Source organism: Megalops cyprinoides, chromosome 11, assembly GCF_013368585.1.
Source record: "Megalops cyprinoides isolate fMegCyp1 chromosome 11, fMegCyp1.pri, whole genome shotgun sequence".
Lineage (NCBI taxonomy): Eukaryota > Metazoa > Chordata > Actinopteri > Elopiformes > Megalopidae > Megalops > Megalops cyprinoides.
This window is the reverse complement of record NC_050593.1, coordinates 26,099,127-26,118,630: the sequence shown is the minus strand read 5'-3', so window position 1 is coordinate 26,118,630 and position 19,504 is coordinate 26,099,127. Positions and strand designations below refer to the sequence as shown.

General features: G+C 44.0%; 1 protein-coding gene across 2 annotated transcripts; it reads right to left on the bottom strand.

Annotated features, from left to right (window-relative positions):
* Positions 1-7,172: 7,172 nt before the first annotated feature.
* Positions 7,173-19,261, bottom strand: tfdp1b (transcription factor Dp-1, b). 2 transcript variants are annotated; one of them, XM_036540517.1, is made up of 12 exons: positions 19,093-19,261; positions 16,564-16,652; positions 14,208-14,274; positions 13,182-13,285; positions 12,461-12,582; positions 11,187-11,352; positions 10,106-10,252; positions 9,532-9,600; positions 9,072-9,223; positions 7,756-7,922; positions 7,511-7,589; positions 7,173-7,416 (listed from the first exon to the last, which is right to left on the bottom strand). In XM_036540517.1, the coding sequence occupies exons 2-12, from the start codon at positions 16,573-16,575 to the stop codon at positions 7,278-7,280; spliced, it is 1,224 nt and encodes a 407-aa protein (XP_036396410.1). In that variant the 5' UTR covers positions 16,576-16,652; positions 19,093-19,261; the 3' UTR covers positions 7,173-7,277. The 2 variants fall into 2 exon arrangements, with proteins under 2 accessions (XP_036396410.1, XP_036396411.1); XM_036540518.1 differs by lacking the exon at positions 19,093-19,261 and adding an exon at positions 18,035-18,295.
* Positions 19,262-19,504: the final 243 nt, after the last annotated feature.

Sequence of the window (19,504 nt, the reverse complement as noted above, 5' to 3'; positions counted from 1 at the left end):
ATCCTCATCCATAATCCTGAACTCAGTGTTCATAGACCTGGTTAGTCCCAATGCTGAACCAAGGCCAAATCCATGCAATGGCAATTAGCCATTTTTTTTAAAATCCTCTCTTCTGAATGAAATATCACAAGGACTCACTTTATCCACATGCTTCAACATCTAAAGGTCAAAGAGTCAGAATTACAAATATTATCTTGTGATTTTTCCAAGGAACAAAAAAAAGGTTTAAGTTCAAGTTCAAGGATATTAGTAATGATAAATAATGACATAATTTTTGGCCACTGTGGCCATGCAGTCACAAAGTGCTTCCCCAGACAACCAGAGGCTTTCTCCTGAATAACCCCAGCAGAGCCTTAGCCACACCTTCCTCCGCCTCAAAGATAAAAGTGTCAGTTTGCCACAGCTTGTCAAGCAGCATGAACTGATAACGTTGTGCAGTTTTCATTCATTTCATGGAATTCTGTCCGCCGCTATTTGGTGCTGATGTGGGCAGCTCCAGCTCTGGAATATGGAACATGGTTGTTTCAGTCCCATTCACCAGATACAGCTGTGGACATTTACCACCTTCCCCAGGCCAGACCAACTGTTTACCACCACCCCATTCCTATCCTAAAAACTGCAGCTCAAGTGAGCTTCCCTGGCAGTCTTGGCATACACAGTGTGGAATTTAAACACGAGGCCCTGATGGTTTCCCTGCTTGTTTATCTATCTGGAACATGTCCTTCGCAGAACTTTTAAAGGAGTGAAAGTGCAGATTACAAGTCTACCAAAGAAGTAGAAGTGGATCTGTGCAGAGAGCTACTCTGGTCCCGAGTAGCAGAGTTTTGTATTGTTATTGCTGGGTATCCTATCCTCCCTCTGCTTTCAGATTAATAATATGAAGGAGGCCCTGAAGGAGAAGGTGAAGACCTGTGGTCAGGGATGCCAGGGTTTGGGGAATTTTGAGCCAAGCTCTGTCAATGTGGGGGTAACACCAAAGAAGCAGGCTGGGAGGGAGGGTGTGTGGGGACGTGTGACGGGTGGGATGTGTGATGGTGTGGGTGGTGGGAGCGTGTGTGAGGGTAAGCAAGGGGAGGGAGTGAGTTCTGTGCAAGGCTGTGCCTGAGGAGAGAGTGGGGTGGGGGTGTCGGGGGAACGGGTGGGGTGTTTATGAGAGTGTAGAGGGGGAAAGAGTGGTGTGTCTGGGACACATGGTGAAAATGCATTGCTAATACAGATAGAGGGAGATATACCTAGGAACTGTACAGAAACACACACAGCAAGAACATGGTCAGCTGCAGAGATCAGAGCCATCTACATTTCCATGCAATTTCCATATACATCCCTGTAAAATTTTCCATTTTAATGTGCAAAAGGACTGAGATGCCACTTTTAGAAAAGTGAGGGCAGCATGGGGTTTAGTTGTCAGGACACATCTCTCTCTGCATCTCTGATAAAACCAAGCTAAGGGTAGCATAAGGTTTAGTGTTTGGTACACTGGACATTGGATGGGAGGGCAGCAAGTGTAAATCATAAGCATCCATTGCTCCATTCAAACTCCACTGGTGTGGCGGGGTTATAGAATTTGAAAGGTATAGTTGGCAAAAGTAAAGGCACACCAAGCTGAACATACTGATAACACTTTCAAACACCTGTAAGAGCAGATTATATTCATTTCTGAACAAGTCATACTCCCACTCCAGACCTGGCTGTGCCCTTGTGATATGGAGGGCAAGACAGTGTCTTTGCTGTAGATCAGTGTGCTCAGTGTGTGAACAGAATCTACCAATTCTCTGTTAGAAGAGGACGCCCAAGTGTGATGAAGGGTTCTGGCTATGCCACACCCACTTTCCCAACTACCCCTGGATCCTCAAAATGCTTGCAGAACACTCACCTGACCTTTCAAACCATCCAGCCACCTGAGGAAAACCATTCCTCATAAACAACCTGGAATAACTAGGTCAATCATTGTTTTCGGTATGGAAGGGACACACCAAATAGGCTATTGGCCAACCAAGGACTGCCTCCTTTATCTGGAAACACACATTGACTTTGTAAGTGGATAAGATATAAGGTTTGATCATGGCGTGGGTATGCTTTTGTTTGTTTTCAGAACTAAAACATTGAGCTCTGTCGAAGGAAAATTTTCCCTTACAAAACCATAAAGTGTACATGTATATAAATTGAAATAGAAATACAAAGGTTACTTTTTAAATATATGTCAAAATGTAAGAACCCAGTTAGAAAACATTTCCATCATACACATATATTCTACAATATATGCTTACAATTGCATTTGGAAACCCAACAGTAATTGATATATTAGGGCATATTTTAAAATATATTCTTTATACTTTGGATCTTACAATTTGAAGCATGCACATATTTGCAATGTCCTCCAAATGAATTCCTACCCTTTTTAAACTGTTATGAAGTGGCTCTAAAAAAATACAACTGCACATTTAGTTTCATTCTAAAACTAATTAAGGTTATAAAAGGTTGTAAAAGTTTTTCCAGGTTTATTTAGGTTAATGTCAAACTCCACTTCATAGACAGTGATGAAAAACGCTCTGATATCTTCTTCCTGGTCAGGTAAGGACAATCCCACAGCTCTGATCTTCATTGTAATTTGACATGCATTGTAATTTTCTCAAGACCATTTACTTTTTGTTGAACAATAGTGAATGCCTCTCTATACAGTCTCTCTGTATTAACAGCAATGTGCTGGTAAGTGAGTAAAGCTTAGACAGGATGGCTCCATGAGCGAACGTAACTATGCTGAAGAATAGGACCACCAGGCACCTCCCCCAACCCCCAGAAAAAAAGGTAAAATAAAGATAATGAATATAAAATAAACAGATAAGATAGAATGAAAGATAGGGAGACAAAAACATCAGAAAAGCCTAGCTCTTATATAGAAGGGCTTCAAAAATCCAGTTGAAATCCAGTACACAATTCTATTTCTACCCAGGAATATATGAGTTAGTGTCAACTGGTTTGATCAATATGAGACATTATTGTATTAGGTGGTTTAATGTCTGGTCTGTGCTTTTTTGGTACTGGACTGAAAAAAAAGGTCTTCACAATCAAATGTGTCACCATCACAACTTAGTCACAAGTTAAAAAAGACCCAAGTGGCCATAAAAAACATTGATGTCCACTACATTCTTTGCATGCTTTTTGGACATACATATGCTCTGTAATTTTCATGGGCTTCACATGGAAAGCATCCATGACTCAAATGCTGTATGTTGCCTGATAGATGTTTTATAAAATTAAATGCTTTACCCTACTGTATCTGGACCCCATTAAGTTTTGCTTCTTCTGCAAATATGGTAAATAGATATTGCATGTTGATTACCTGCTACTTTTTCTGGAAAAAAAAATCAATGTTTTCACTGTGGACAGGCTTGTGCAATTTCCTGCTGCTCACTGATGACTATAGTCAAAGTATTAAATGCATAAAAACACTGCACACAAAAAAGTGTAATATGGTTGAACCAAAGACTTTTTTCTGATTGAATGTTGGACATATGGGTATATGATCTAACACAGTGTTTCTCAATCCTACTCCTGGAGCTCCCCTGTCCTGCATATCTTCTATCTATCTTTGCTCCAAACACACCAGATTGAAATGACTAACATGTTCTTGATTAAATTAGGTGTGCTCAGCTAGACAAAAGTGCCACTGATGAGTTCAGTCAGGTAGGTGGAGCAGGGAAAGATGGAAAACGTGCAGAGCAGGGGGGACCCAGGACCAGGATTGAGAATCGGCGAGCTAACACAAAACCCAGAATCTGCTTGCATGTGGGACTGAACAGGGTGGTAAATGACTTCCTAAAAACCAGTGCACCATAAACCCCCAAATCTCTTTAATATGGCAGGGAAGCATAGGTAAGCTATACCCATTCATGGGGTTTTTCATTTCATCACTGATCACTCACTTCAGACCCCACTCCATCGGTATGGTAAACATATTTGCATCCCAATGCCCCTTTGTGGTGGATTATCTGACTTCCTGAAAGGCCAGTGCAGGGTGGCAGCAATTCACAGCTTCCATGGCCCTCATGAGGACACAGCAGCCGCCTATGTCAAGGAGACAAGATATACAGCACCCTCCATATCTATGCATGCTCAACTGATTCAACCAAGCAAAAGCCTGACACGCATAAACAAAACGGATGCTGTACTGACACGCTTCACACTGAGAGATTTCACACCCAATCGCTCCTCAGTGGTCATGTGACATAGAAACAAAGACAGCTCTGAGCGGTTTGTAAAAACACCCATGCTCTTTATTAATAAAAACTGCTGTGATACTCATTAATAAAAATGTCTGTGATTTTTATTAATAAAAATGCCCGTGCTCTTTGATAAAACTTATAGTGGCAGGTTGAATAGGCAGACCACACTGGCCCCATTGCAGCGAACTTAAGAAAACAGAGCAGTGGGATTATGGGTAGTCAACAGTTCAACAGTGAAGTGAGATTATCTCTAAATTTAAACTGATTCAAAATGCAGGTGAAAGAAGTGCCAATGAGGTTGGTAGGTCGGTTATGTAAAGAACCAAAACGGGTGCGATATTTGGTTTGTGTTCAGACTGAAGAAAGGAGGTTGCCAGTAAGGTGCCAGATTTAACTTTGTATGCAGTTTTTTTTTCTTTTAAAAATAACCATCAGTTTTATTAACATGGATTAAACAAAGAATTCCTATACAAGATGACCTTTAAGACTAAATAAATTTATTATCTGTATGTAAATTTTATTCGAGGTAAGCAAAATGATCAGGACTGTCCCATGACAGATATCCTACAGATAACTAGAAACAGACAAGCTAAAAATCTCTTGATATGCAGACACTAAATATTAGATGGAACAATGGATAACAAGCTGTTAAGGTTTCCAGGTTTGGACAGCTGCCTTGTGGGTTTTTAGCCTTGCCCAAGGGATATTGCATTTGGCTTAATATTCCAGTCTGTCCAAATTACAAAGGCGCCATAACAATGTTTCATGACCACAGGTTGGGCTTCGAAGGAACGAGGGCATGCAATCTTTGATTGCACTCGTATATGATACGCTTTGATTAAACCGGCTGTAAATAACTCACGTTTGTATTCCTGATGCGTGCTACGAGTCGTTTTTGTACCTGTCTAAAGACAAATTTATCTCTGTCTGACCGCAGAAAGACAGGCATGCAAGTGCAGTCTCCTCCAGGAGCAGACTGTTAGTGGCAGTGAGTGAGAGGGTGAGTGACTGTAGTCCCAAATCACTTCCTGTTCCAAGAGCTGAGCGCTACATATGCTGTCATTTTGTACAGCGCTCCGGGTACTGAGAAGGAAATCGCAGACTACGCAGTTCATTCAAATCTGTACTAAAATGTCTCATACATACATTACACTAATTTAGGAGACCTCTCGGTCTGTGTATATATATCCACTACCATTCAATGGACAACGTACATCAGTGAGGCTAATCAGCTAGGTAATATTCATTTCATGAATTGAAGCAAGACAGTCTAAATGCTTAAACAGCTAAATTAGCTACTAAAATCGTGGCAGTTGAAGTTCAATCCATTCGTCCTCTTGTGCTTTGCACGATTTTATACTGTCCGACCACTAAAATGTATGGTAACCTTACAGGAAGTCTTTTCTAAATTGGTCTGTGTGACAAAAAAATGCCAGTAGCAGACTGTTGGTACTGAAAGTGCATATTTAAGCATTTCCTCACTACCTGTGTGCTACGTAGTATGCTACAGTTTGCTTCCTGTTTGGGCCAGAGTGCACGAGAAAGCAATCTGGGACACATACAATGAGCGTGGCTGGGGACGTGCGGTTAAAAGGGTGAGACTGCGTGACAGCGTGACAAGAATGCTGTGCGCAGCCTTGCTCTCTACAATCTGAATTGGCAACAGGCAAACTGAACACAGGCCTTTTCAGTTCACTGCAACAGGACTGGTGAGGACCAGGCCTTCATGAGCCTAAGCTTACATTTCTACATGCAAAAAAAAAAAAAAAAAAAAAAAGGAGGAACTACCTGTCTGTACAGCGACTGCTTTATAAAATTCTTTACAATAGTTCAGAGAGGACAAATCTGAGTTACAAAAAGAACTTGTTAAAACATTCCCTATATTTAATTTTTCAAACTTATATTAGATTACAGAAAAGGTACTTGGAAGAATCAGTACATTTGTTTTTAAAAAGGAGCGATTCAAGGGCATTCCACACAAAAACTTAATAACCCACATTTTTTAAGTACCCATTTGGACACACAATCATCTCAATTCTGTTCTCATTTCCCTACCGATCTGTAGAAAACACTGAAATACCCAACAATTTTCATAGGACACAGGCTTTCACAAACAAAACCATCTTCCAAAAATGAGTTTGGTGTGAGTTACCAAGTTTTTCAAGATGTCCCTAATTTGTTTATGTACTGTAAACACAACCATGTGGGGCTGGGAGCCTGAGAGCTCAGACAATCTCCTCTATAGCTACTTGTCCCAGACTTGTCCCAAATGCTCAACTGAGTCGCAAAACATAGCTGCCCACAAAACATCAGGAAGCCAACCTAAATGAGCAAATGAGATTTAAAAAAACCTGCAATCAATCGTCATACAAAAATAATGTCCATCCAAGCAAAGGTTTAGGTTCTCCGATTCAGCCAGCTCGCCGATTCACAGAGGTTCTCCGATTCAGCCAGCTCGCAGATTCACAGTCTCTGTTTTAACAGTCTTTGGGAGGCGGCCATCTTAAAAACAGCCTCGGCCGGTCACGTCTGCAGCGCTGCTTTACATGCCGCAACCAAAAACGCAAAAAACCACAAACAAATAGGAGATATCTTTACTTCACACGCATGTCATCACACTACAAATTTCTCCAAACAACAACTGCTTGCTGTTAAGAGATTTTGGAGGGAATCCTTTTGTGGTCTTTCGTTCAATGAAAGATGAGGAAGTTCACAACGAGCGCTCAAACCAGGGGGCACTGCACAGCATTTTTTCGCAGGTGCCGATGGGAGGACCTGAGCCAGTTTAAGTGCACTCCACAACCTCTAGTTCAGGACTTCAACTCCCATCAGCCCTGGTTTCCGAAATCAACCCACAACCCCACAAAGCACACACACGTTTTGGGAGCTGTGGACAATGTTTCCCAGCATGCCAAGGCGTTTTTACGACCCTAGCATAAAGGGAGGGAGGAGAACGAGAGAGAAAGAGAGAGGGAGAGAACAAAGAGTGAGAGGAGGAGGATGACTTCTTGGACTAGGCAGGATGGTGGGGGAGCGGGGCGGGGAGGGGCCGGGTTAATCCTCATCGTCATTCTCCTCGTAGTCGTCGTCTTCGTCCTCGTCGCCCATGTAGGACACGGGGGTCTGGACCCGCGAGCCGCTGTAGTGAGAGCCACTGGAACTGGAGGCCAGGGTGCCATCGGCACCACTCTCACTGCACAGAGATACACACACACAGGGTGAGAGCCTGCCCACTTCATGCACAGAAAGGACACTTTGCACCTGTGAGAGCACGACAGGACACTCACCTGCCAGTGTGGTAGCGCCCCCCATTGGAGGAGGACCCACCCGTAATGTAGACGTTGTTTATAGATCCCTGGGCCATTTCTGTAGGTAATACAAACAGGACATGGCTGTCAAAACAGGCTCACTCCACATTACAATTCTCTCACTGTGAGTGACTCAAATGAGGGTGGGGGGGATTACCTGTGAGTTGGGCTACATGGGGTGCCGTGTTTTTATGGAGGGAGGGGTTAGGGTCATGGGGGCTGACCTGTGACATAGGGCTCCAGGGCTTTGGGAACCAGACTGCGGGCCATCTTCAGGTCTTCTGGGGAGCACTTCCCCGCCTCCAGCCCACAGGCCATGCCCATCCGCTTCAGGACCTCAATGTCGTCATGGATCTCAAACATGTTGTCAAAGTTAAACAAGTATTCAAACCTAGAGGGAAAGGAGAGAAATGAGGGGAAGGGGAGAAGAGGAAATTAGGTAAGGGGATTAACACAGGGGCAGCAAACCTGACCGTGTATGAACCGGAACCCACTTGTGTGGAAAAGGCCATTGCAAAACAGGCTTTCAAAAAGTATTATCTGTAACTAGAAGTAATTTATTTAACTGAGAACTCTGAATTGTTTTTATATCCATCAACATATTTTTAAATATCAAATTATTTAAATTTTGTTTTATTCAACACTTGACATGAGTGGGAGGTGATGGAGGGGCTATTTGGGAAAAGAGCACACTACAGTGTAATAGCATCACAAGATTCAACTATTACACTTATAATCACAGCTGCACCATCACATCAAAGCTATCCTTCCATCTATGCAGCATCCCTACAGAAGAGGCTGTCCAATACAACAGTCAGCATATTTCACTGGCTGATTTTTTCTCAAGTTGCTGCTATCGGTACCAAACACACAGATGAAGCTGTTCGATTTTACCTGTTAAATGTTGAAAGTTAAACCATCCCAGTCATTGTGCCGTTACCTGCATCACTGGCTCATGTGTAACTAGTTGTAGTAAGGCTCCATCGTTTCATTGTAAAATTAAGAGGCATCTTATTCTTCCTGGCCTATACGGTCAGGGAATTCTTTTCAAAGAAATTTTCCATTGTACAGGATGGATGTTCTACAACTTCTAATATGAAGTGGTTTGTTAATTAAATGTGGTGATTGCAACTATTCTACTCAACTACCATTTATATTCTCATACCAGGAATGTGCCATTTCATCACAACAAAGGGCTAATTGTGCCATTTTCTATTAAAATGATAATTAGTGCCATTAGATACTTCTATTACTGCTACATCTGTACAAGCCATTCTCATATTCAACTAAAATTAGTTTTGTCGATTATCTCCAAATCAACCAGTGTACTAGTTTGTCAATTTGCTCCAATATATAGCTCTATCTGTATCACCCCTATACATAAATATAAAGGTTGAAAGTCAGATCAGAGATCTGTGTAACATCATAGACTCTTGTGAGAACATTCCCAAGGCCCAGGGAGGCCCAAGGAGGCCCAGGGAGACCCAGGGAGACCCAGGTTCCCTACATCCTCTCATGTAGCTGTTCCCCGCCTGCTCACTTGTCATTGGAGATGCTGCAGTCGATGACTGTCTTCTTGCTGGTGTTGACGATGATGAAGGGCAGATGGATAACAGAGTTAGGAGGGGGAGGCCTGTTCGCCTGCTGCTCTGCCTGCCGATTCCGCTGAACCAGGTTCTTAAAGGCAATTTGCTGCAGGCACAGAAAGAGTGCCGTCAAGAACACATCTGGTGGGCACGAGACCCACTGCAACTGTGTGTGCGGCCATACACTGAAATGGACAACTGCAAGACTGAAAGGTATTCCATTTTTAAGAAATATATTTTTTTTTTCAATGGGTGCTGAACAGCCTCCCATCAGTACATATAGTCAACATTCACTCCTGCAAATGATTCTTCCCCTTTCCTTTTACACAAAGGGGACAGGTTGCCAGGTTTCAAACCTGTTTAACCAGGAGTTTCCCTGTACCAGCAAAGTGATCTCTTAGCATGGGAATTTACCTGTAAAATGAGTTCTTGTAGCTGGGATTGTTTCTGCTTGATTCTTTCAAGTCTTCTTTGTTTTTCCACCTGGAACAGACAAGGGAGTTACATCAAATGCAGTTAAGAGGAGAACGTCATGATAAAGCCACAGATGAACTAAAACTAAAATCCTCATTTGTCAACAAGGATATCTGTTCTATTTATTTACCGCTGACTCCCAAGCAAAAAAATTGGATATATGGATGACATGTCAATTTAAAAACATATTTAAACACCTCTAAACTGTTGTCTCCTAGAATGAGTGTGAAGGCATACTGGGATGTGGATTGAGGTTTATGGTGCAGCAGTATAGCATAGTGGTAACGAGCAGGACTTGTAACCAAAAGGTCATTGATTCGATTCCCCGCTGGAGCAATGCTGTTGTACCCTTAGGCAAGGTACCTAACCAAAAATTGCCTCAGTAAATATCCACCTGTATAAATGGATAACATGTAAAAAGGGTAAAATCTGCAAGTCGCTCTGGATAAAAGCACCTGCTAAATGAAAATGTAACGTAATGTGTGTGTCTGTGCGAGGATCAGTGAGCTCTTGCCTCCAGGTTCTGACACTCCTGGGCGGAGTTGGTGGGAAGTCCGATCCACTTGATCTCCTTCTTCTCCTTGGAGATGATGTTCATGGCCATCAGGACGTTCAGTGCATCGTACACACGGCGCCGGATGTTCTTCTGGTCGTACACATGCTAGCGGGAACAGGTCAGGACAGTGAGGAAAAACTGACTAGGAGGACACACATGGGAACTCTATGGGGGCTCACACATGCCAGGGATCTTTTCTAAACTTGCAGGCCAAATTCCACCAGAACTTTGGCCACTGTGTTGTTGCCAATCTGTGGTGTTTTTCCAACAATATTCAGGATGGATTCCTCTCAAACATGAACATAACATTTCAATCCAACATCAGCATTCAAGAGCTGTTGACTTAAGAGCACACAAACTACAGAGAAATTCAACAAATGTGTATGTGTACAGTGTATATATCTATATCACTTTGAAATTTTCCTAGCTATGCCTTTTCCTTGGTAGGTGAAATTCCTTGTCTGCCACCCAAAATCATCTAGCAATGAAAACTGATAAAACAAAGGTTTATTTGCTGAATAGGTGTGCTTTTTTAATGTCTATTTTTGGAAAAGAAAAATGGAGTGCTTCCTGCTTGGGCCTTGTTATGAATACTTGTTTGTGCATGCACGCCTCCACGCTGCTTATAGAGAATCCTTTGTTTGTTCTCACTGGTGAGAGCAGGCCGTTAGTGCAGCAAAAGCTTTTCCTGAACTGATAAAATTGTTACACTCACCCTTTCCATTACTGGGATTTATTGGACACTCAAGTTGTAATAAGATGTCCACTGGTTAACAGCCTGCCATGCTCTGTCCCCAGTACTGTTGCCCAGTAAAAGATTTATTAGCATTGCGACTATTACCTTCCTAATATGTTAACTCTTTCGTATTTAGTGCAAAGAAGCATATTTTGGACATGGAATATCCCCGCAATGCATTTGCTCCACCCCCCTATCCCCAGCTACAATTCCAAATTTCGAGGAAAAACCCTTTGCACCTGACTGGAAAAACCCTTTGCACTAACATTTCAGAGAACGGCATCACTGCCGGAGCGGGCTCACCGGGTCGTTGGGTGACACAACGTTGTCCGTGGAGCTGAACTCGGCCACCAGCTCGTCTGCAACCTCATTGTAGGTGGTGATGCCCTTCCTCTGCACCTTCTCACACACCTTCATGGAGAAGTGTCTGAGGCCCTTCCCATTCTTCTCCCCCTTCTTACTGCGCTTCCTGCAGGAAACAGGAAGTCATGCCAGGGAGGATAATATTTACATCAGGCCTCAAGACCACAGACAGGCACTGAAAATGACAAGCCAGCGTACTGCTAGTGCATCTGACACCGATTAGTCAGCGTAATTAGAGTCAGGACTCGGAGGATTGACAATTTTAATTTGCCACAGTTATGCTCAAACGTCAGATTATAAATTATAAAACTTCCTTAAACTCCTTCCTTCATAAATTCTAAAGCATTCCGCTCTGCAAATACCTCACTCTCCTCTAAGCAGGTGTCTTGAGTTTTCACAACAATCCCGTGGCTTTACCCATTCACAAGTAATCACACTTCCGGTGCTGAGAAAGTTATGTGGATCTAGGAGAGGCCTAATGGATGATACTCTTCAACAACATAGCGTGAAATGTACACTGACATGGTTATAAAGCTACTTGCTTTGACATAAACTAGCATTAAACATACAAATTGACCACAGTAAATGCAAACCAAATATTAAGCCTATCCTTCAAAGCAAAAAAAGGAAGGCTAACCACAGGAGCGTCACTAAAGCGGGCTTTGCTAACAATACTCCAACACAAACATTTTTTACAATTTAATACTTTGCTTTTAATTTGTATTTATATTATGGACTGTGGCATAGGTGCCCCAGCACTGGAGGTTTCTACATTAGTGCTGTAGCCACTTTACCAGACTACTGACATCTTCTTCATTCCAAATGTCAGCTCAATGTTAATTTAAGGCTCAATGCTTCCTTGTATCAAGTATCAAAATCTTCCCACTACATAGACTGATAGACTGAACATTTTTTTCTGTCTCCCACACAGGTCTATCATCTCGTTCAAACACACAGACCATCTGCAGCTCTACCTCCACTCCAATCCCTGTGCTTCCCCACAGCACGAGAGGCACCTAACTTCATAAACCCCCATGAACACAGAACATGAAAGTCATAACAGACAAAAATGAGACTGCTGACCCGAGGAGAACAGCCAAAATCTCAAACCACAGCTCAACAAAATGTCAGTGTCCATAGCGCCCCACTGGTTTCCCCCAGAGAGAGGGGGATCCACAGTAAAGTCTCAGCTATGAGACTCATCGGTAACTCACCCAGTGGACCAGGGTGAGGAGTCGGGCGGCTGACTGTGGGTGAGGAACTGGGTGTTGGGTGTGTGTGGGCTGCCCACCAAGATGGCACTGGAGCCACTGGGCCTCTGTGGAGTACCAATCACCTGCAGGGCGGCACAAGATAACACCATCAGAAAGAGTTACAACATGGGAACGAGGGGGCTCGGGCACATTGTCAAGAGCCCCTTCACAGATTATACCTGCATTTACGATCACAGAATGTTATCCCCACACAGCACAGTTTTAACACAAGAGATTAAATGTGAAGCTATTACATAACAGTGAGACGCGTTGCAGTGAATGGTGAAGGTAACTGAGAGGAAGGCTGCTGGGATGAATGGGTGTACAGGCGGGGGTGTGGGGGGGGGGGGGGTCCGATCTGTACCACAGCGACAGCAGATTGTCCTGGCAGAAGCTTTGTTTCATTAATAGGATGACAGGAATAATCCTGCTGACTGTAGGGTTTGTTATCAGCTTACTCTCCAGGTCACCTCACACAATGTTAATGGAGGGGGCTTTATCGCCATGGAGACCCTAACACGTGCAACCTCCTCCAGCTCAGCCTCACACCTGAGCCGGCATTCCCACGCGCACCCCATGTGTGCATGTATGCACCATGGGTGGTACCCAGGTGGCGGCCTGCTAACACGCAGCGAGCACTGGGCGTCCGATGTACTGCTGAACATCTCACCATGTGACTTACCATGTGTGGCGCTATGTTGACGTTGGAAGGTCCGAGTGTTTTGGGCAGCAGTTGCTTCCCCAGTGGGACGGACGATGGATGGACAGTCACCAGTGACAAAACCCCTGAGGGGGCGGAGCCGAGTGGTCAATCAACAGAAAGAGGGAGTGGCCAACCAGTCACACAGTACAAGGAGTGGGAGTGGCTAAATCTCCACCCCCCCTATAAATACATGTTACTGCAGCTGCATTTGTTCAGCACTACGGCTGGAAGTAGTCAACTGTCACCCTGATCATCTGGTATTTCTAGCTTGGCTACAAGGGAAAAGCTAGTAACATGTGGCGTTTCATGTCACAGAACAATAGCTTAAATCTACATTTAGAAAATGTCGGTCACTAATGAGCTCAGCAGAGAGGGAACGTGAGCCAAGAACCGGGAATGATTTACAGGGAGAAATGACCAAGGACAGCATTCCAACATCCAGCTCACGGTTCCTGTCTGTGTGTGTGTGTGTCCGTGTCCGTGTGTGCATGTGCATAGTCACCACTGTTTCATTGAGTTTTCATGGACAAGAGGAAGGAGAATCACTAGGATGAGCTCCCTGTGTGGGGCTATTCTGCCACCTCCTGCTGGACTGGGGTCTTGCAGTTACAGCAGTCAGCCTAACCGCAACTGTACTTCTACCATGCCTGGGTTCTCCAGCCTGGAGGCTGTACTCTTTTTTTTTTTTTTTTAACTTCACCCCTCATCTTCATTCAATAAACACTGCCCTTGAGAGTAGACTGAGACAGTAAATAGAAGGAGCCAATTTATTTTCTTTTCTGAACCTGCAACAGTTTTCATACGGAAACGTGTAAGCCTACTTTTTTTTAGTTTCTGCACCATCATACTGTCAAACCTGAGTCAGAAGCACCTCATATCAGAATGTAAAACTAAACAGCACCATTAAGCAACTGACAAACGAGACAGGGTGGCACTGCCTACTCCTACACTCCATGTAGAATTCCAAACACTGACAGTGCCCTCAGAACCCTGCATACTGCTCACCTTTAGTGGGACTGAGATTCTGGTCGATGAAAACCTTCAGCTCTCCATTGGCTTCAATCAGACCAGCCTGTAGAGCAGAGAAGAGTCAATATCATATCCCCATCATCCGCTCCATACCAGCGAAGGCCTCACAAATCAACCACTCTCACCACACCAGCAGTCACCTAACCCCCCCCCCCAAGAGGCAAAGGCCTACACTCTAAACACAAACACTCAGCAGATCAACAAAAACAGACTACAGCCTGAACACTAAGCAACCAGCTCAAAACAGCAGTGATGGGGCTGGGGGGAGCTACAGCCAGTGGACTCCATGTTCTCCCCTCCCCCTCAGCCCCCCAGTAACCATTTCCATAAAGTAGGTCAGTTCAGTATGTAATCTGGTTGTTGAGCTTTGCTGGCAGATTAGGAGGACACACCAGGATGGGGGGGTGGGTGGGCAGCTGGGAGAGGAAGGAGACACCACCCCACACCCATCCAGAAGACACGTCCACCCAGCACTGTAAGCCTGTCTCGGTTTCTCGCAACATCAGTACACAATATATTCAAGGGTTCTCCCTTCACACCTCCACTTTAAGGCTACATGTGACCAGTTCTGGCTGATGGGAGTGACTGCGGACATGACAGCAAGGGTATAATCCAAGATATCCACTGTAGCCCAAAAAGAAACCCAGTCAGCTTCTCAACCTACTGACCATCCACATGTTAGATACCAGAAGATAATGCATACACAAGGACACTAGCAGGCTTTATATGCCCCGGACAAATGTGGAAAAATGTCACACTGGCGAGAATCCGTCCCTCATGAGAGCCAACATGCTTCATTCTGACTAAACTTTACCAGCCAATACCCAGGTAACCTTTTTCAACCTCTTCCTGCTCATCTTGGTCACTGTCCCCAGGGGTATTCTTATGCAGGTCACCCTACAGGTGTTGTAAATTGGTGAAGGGACGCTCTCAGCTCAGAAAGCTGAAGTTGAATTTCATCTTCATGTGACTTGCTGGCCTCTTCATTAAAGAAGATCTCTGGCTGCCCCTCACCCCCCCGAGTCCCCCACCTTCACCGCAGGGACATATGGGGCTGGAACTGGACACTGCAAGGAACCTTGGCATGCTGCGGATGGTGTCACTAAACCGACCGCTTGAAAGCACCATTACTGTACACACGTTACAAAAACACACACTAAAATACCAATGGAGATGAGGATCCTTTCAAGCATGGAAAAACATAAAAAGCACTCCATTTAAAAGCGGCTCTAAAGACAGAAATCCGAACTGACAATATAGGTTCAAACACAGGCCAGACTGTGCTGAGGTCATGCACATTTCAGGTACACCATATCTGCATTTGGTGGATCAGTTTGCCGGGTATCCCGAAGCAGTGCTCGGATTCTCTGCTTGTGCCAACATCGCCAGCTCGCTCTACCTAGCAAGTCAATGTGCGCTAACAGGCAGCACGAACCAATCACCCAGGGTAGAGGAGAATCATCAGCAGTCAGAGGTAACACAGAGGGGCCAATGTCAAATATCTTATAATTTAGTAATGGGCCCCCTTGTGTATCTATCACTTCACTGGCCAGATGAAATATGAACTTGCTAAAATCTTACAACAGTCATTTGCTCAAAAGAATGCATGTCACAAACACTTAAGCCTATTCAGTTTACCCAAAATGGCAGCACTTTCTCCACAATTCCCCTACATTTGCAACACAGTGGCTGCTTCCTCTCTCTGCCATGAAAAGCAGGTATTTACGGCATATAGTAATTACATCACAAAACGTGCCAACTGTTTCCTGTCAAAGGGGTGAACGGGTCTCCCGTTTTAACAAAAATGCTGCTCAGTCCTTCTCTCATGTCAGTGGCACCAACTGTCATCCATCAGTTGCGACAATTCATTTAAAAAATTAAGTCCCAGCTGAGCCACTTTTGTCATTTTAACAGTTACAGGAAACTGCTTTTTAGTAACTAAGTGGCAGATGCTCCTATCCACTACAACTTGCAATACAAACTGTAAACAAGCAGGCACAGCATAACCAGTATAACACTGCACACCAATACAACAGAAGGCTACAGAAACATTTATACAACTCTGGTTCTAATCCATATACGTAAATCCAGAGAGTTATATTTATCTGCCAACTATCTGCGCTGCCTGTGAACTAGACAGTAGATACAGCCAGCAGTTAAGCCTGCTTGGGAGTCAGTCAATCCAAACTGCCTTTTAGTGCAGATGCAGGTTAGGCGACTAAACTGCTTGAAGCCTTATGAAAAACAATATGGGTGGTTATGTAGTGATACCCAACACGATACTAGTGCAGTGTCAGAGATGTCACTCCTCAATGCAGGACACAGTACTCACATCTTTTGCCATGATACCAAATCCTGTGTGAAGGGAGGCAATGGTGTCTTCTCAGTGAAGAGAAACTGCAGGACGTTAGAGTGGATCCCCTGTGACAAAAAAAATGGAAAATGGAAAAGTCTGACTAGATGCTACATACTGGCACATGTGGTTACCGAACCAGACTCCGGATCTGAGTGTCGTGAACAGCAGTGTGGTGTACCGGCCAGAGAACAGGACGGGTACGCGCACCAAGCATAAGATCAACCAAGTGAAAATAAAATCATGGCATCGTTTTTTTTTCTTGGACCAGAGCAAACTGAACTCCCCCGCATAATATACAATTATTGGTGAAGACCGAGCGCACCATCCATCAAACACGACTTCAAAATAATGCCATAGACCCTGAATTTGTCCGAGCAAAGGCCATTCTTACACGCTTTCCCTCGAGTCAGCAGCGACTGCAACTCTACACGAGACCACGAGATAGGCTGTAGCCGTAAACACGTTGTGAATACCTCAAAACACTTCATTTCTTGCTTGCTACTTAAGCCATACTTCGGTAAGGAAATGCACGAAAAAACAATTGTGACTTAAAATCACTGAACGATATTAGTTAGTTCAGTGCGCGTTCACGATAACAAAACAAAGTGGTAGGCTACCATTTTCTGTCTGCATGCACAGTATAACTCCATTCATTGACCAGCAGGCTGTTCACTGTGACAGTTTAAGTTGCTCTCTGGGGAGCACCACAGACAGTAGGCCTCAGGTTGTTTTCCTGACTTTTGCCCATTTTTTCAACAGGGAGTTTAAAAGCTAACGATTTCTACAAAATACCCACCGCGGTAACGAGAACTAGGTTAGAATCGCCTTGCAAAGTATAAAAACAAGTTGCAACATAAGCTAGCTGTGTAGCCAGCTACTTTGTTCACACAGCTAGGCCTGCGGGACTGCAGCCAGCATCTCCTTCCACTTAATGCACAAAGCACCACAGCTCTCAGCATGAGGTTTTCTTTCCGACACACCACAAACACACCGTTTGTACGCGTACTTGAACAAATAGTCAACGCTACACTCCAGATTTCATTATTTAAGATTTCCCCACGTGCATGCCATAACTTTTAAATATACATAAAACCGGGCCTAGCTAGCAGGCTAGACCAGAGACTTGATAGCCACAAAGAAACTTGAAGTGCAACAAACTTAGCTAGCTAGTTACAGCTGTGCATGACCATCGTAATACTGTAGGTAAATCAATGCGATGGTTACTGTTCGTATTTAACACAGAGAGTTGGGCAGCTAAGCAGACAATTTTTTAAGAACGCACTATCGTAGAATGGAATTTTACCAAAAAAACTAACTGGCTACTTAACTAGTCGGCGAAATCATCCAAACTTATTCTCATCTTTGCAAGATGTGGACCCTAGTAATGTGCAACTGAATCAACAACGAAAAAACGCGGAAAATTAAAGTCAGATCGCACTGCACTTACGAATGCACACTCCAGTGAATTCAGTCTCCTCGCCTCCTGTTTTGCTGGCAGAGAGGATAGGGGAGGAAGAGGAGGTCTAAATCCGTGCACCAAACAGGAAACAAAAACTAAACACAAAACAATCGTGATATTTCTAAATGCAACATTTTCTCCAAATTCGGACGTTCGAGGAGTTAGGCAGTCCGTGTAGGCAGGTATCCAGACGGATAATGTTAGCTAACCGGCACTGGCTAATAATCACTTCAGTTTTTGTAGCTAGCTAGCGATCTCATATCGACAAAATGGATGCTTTGCAATTTAGCCTGACACAACTAGCTGGATCAATTGGATACACACCAAACTGATCAACACAAAAAGTTTCTTTGAGGTATTGACAGGACAAATTCGTTGTGCACCGTGCAATTTAGAATACTATCATATGAGCATTACCAGAGCTGACTGTTATGAACACAGTGTATGCCCTCCTCTGCATTGTTAGCTAACGTTAGCGGTGTAGCTAGCTAGTAGGTCGTTTGACTCATTAGCTAGCTAGGTAGTTAGCTAAAATCCCAGCTTGCCGCCATTGAGTTCATTTGCTACCTAGCTGGTTAACGTTGTCTGGCTAGCTAGCTACTTGCACAAGAAAACTGTAGCGTTAACCGATGGTTAAGCAGATGATTTAATTGCAGAATAAATACAGTAGATAGCTACTCCTCATGGTCGGGTACACTTGGTGGTCAGCCATTTTACCTTGAAAGGCAAAGCATAATTTAAATATAGCTAGCCAGCTAAATCCATCTGTCTCCCTAACCGGATGAAAAACACATTCATTTGTTATATTTAGGAAAATGTTTAGCCTTCTAAATGAAATTCCCTAATTTCCTCGAGCAATTCATGTGCAAACTCGATGGCCGTTGACATTGCGTGAGAAACAAACGTCACACACAGGCGTCCCAGCCAGTCTATAGCATGCATTTTTCATCATACAGCTAACTAGCATGCACGTATGTTGCCCCTCGTCCATCCGTCTCAAAATCGCCCCTTTCGACACAAAGAGAAACCTTGGGGGAAGAACGCACCTTACTCAGATCAGACGTCGCATATCCTCTTCTTTCCTATTAAAATGTGCATACAAATCCTTCAAAATACAACCAAATTCGTTAACGTATTCTTGCAATCTGTCAGTGTTTGTAGCCAGATTACTTCCCTTCTTACGCCGCCGGTCTACTGCTTCTCACAGCCCTGTATGCTCTCTCCTGTCCTGCTCTCAAACTGAGCTTGGCGGTGTCCAAAAAGTGAGCCCTCCCATTGGACACGCACGATCCGACGTCACTACGGCGTACTGCCCTGCCACACCTTCATTGCTCTCGGATTCAGTGGCGCGCAGCGGCTTCCTCCGCTGAAGCTCCTCATTGGCCAGCCCAAGTGTCGGTGAACACTAAGCTGTTTCAACCCTTCCGGCATAAAAACGGTAGTGTTGGGTCTTCTTTT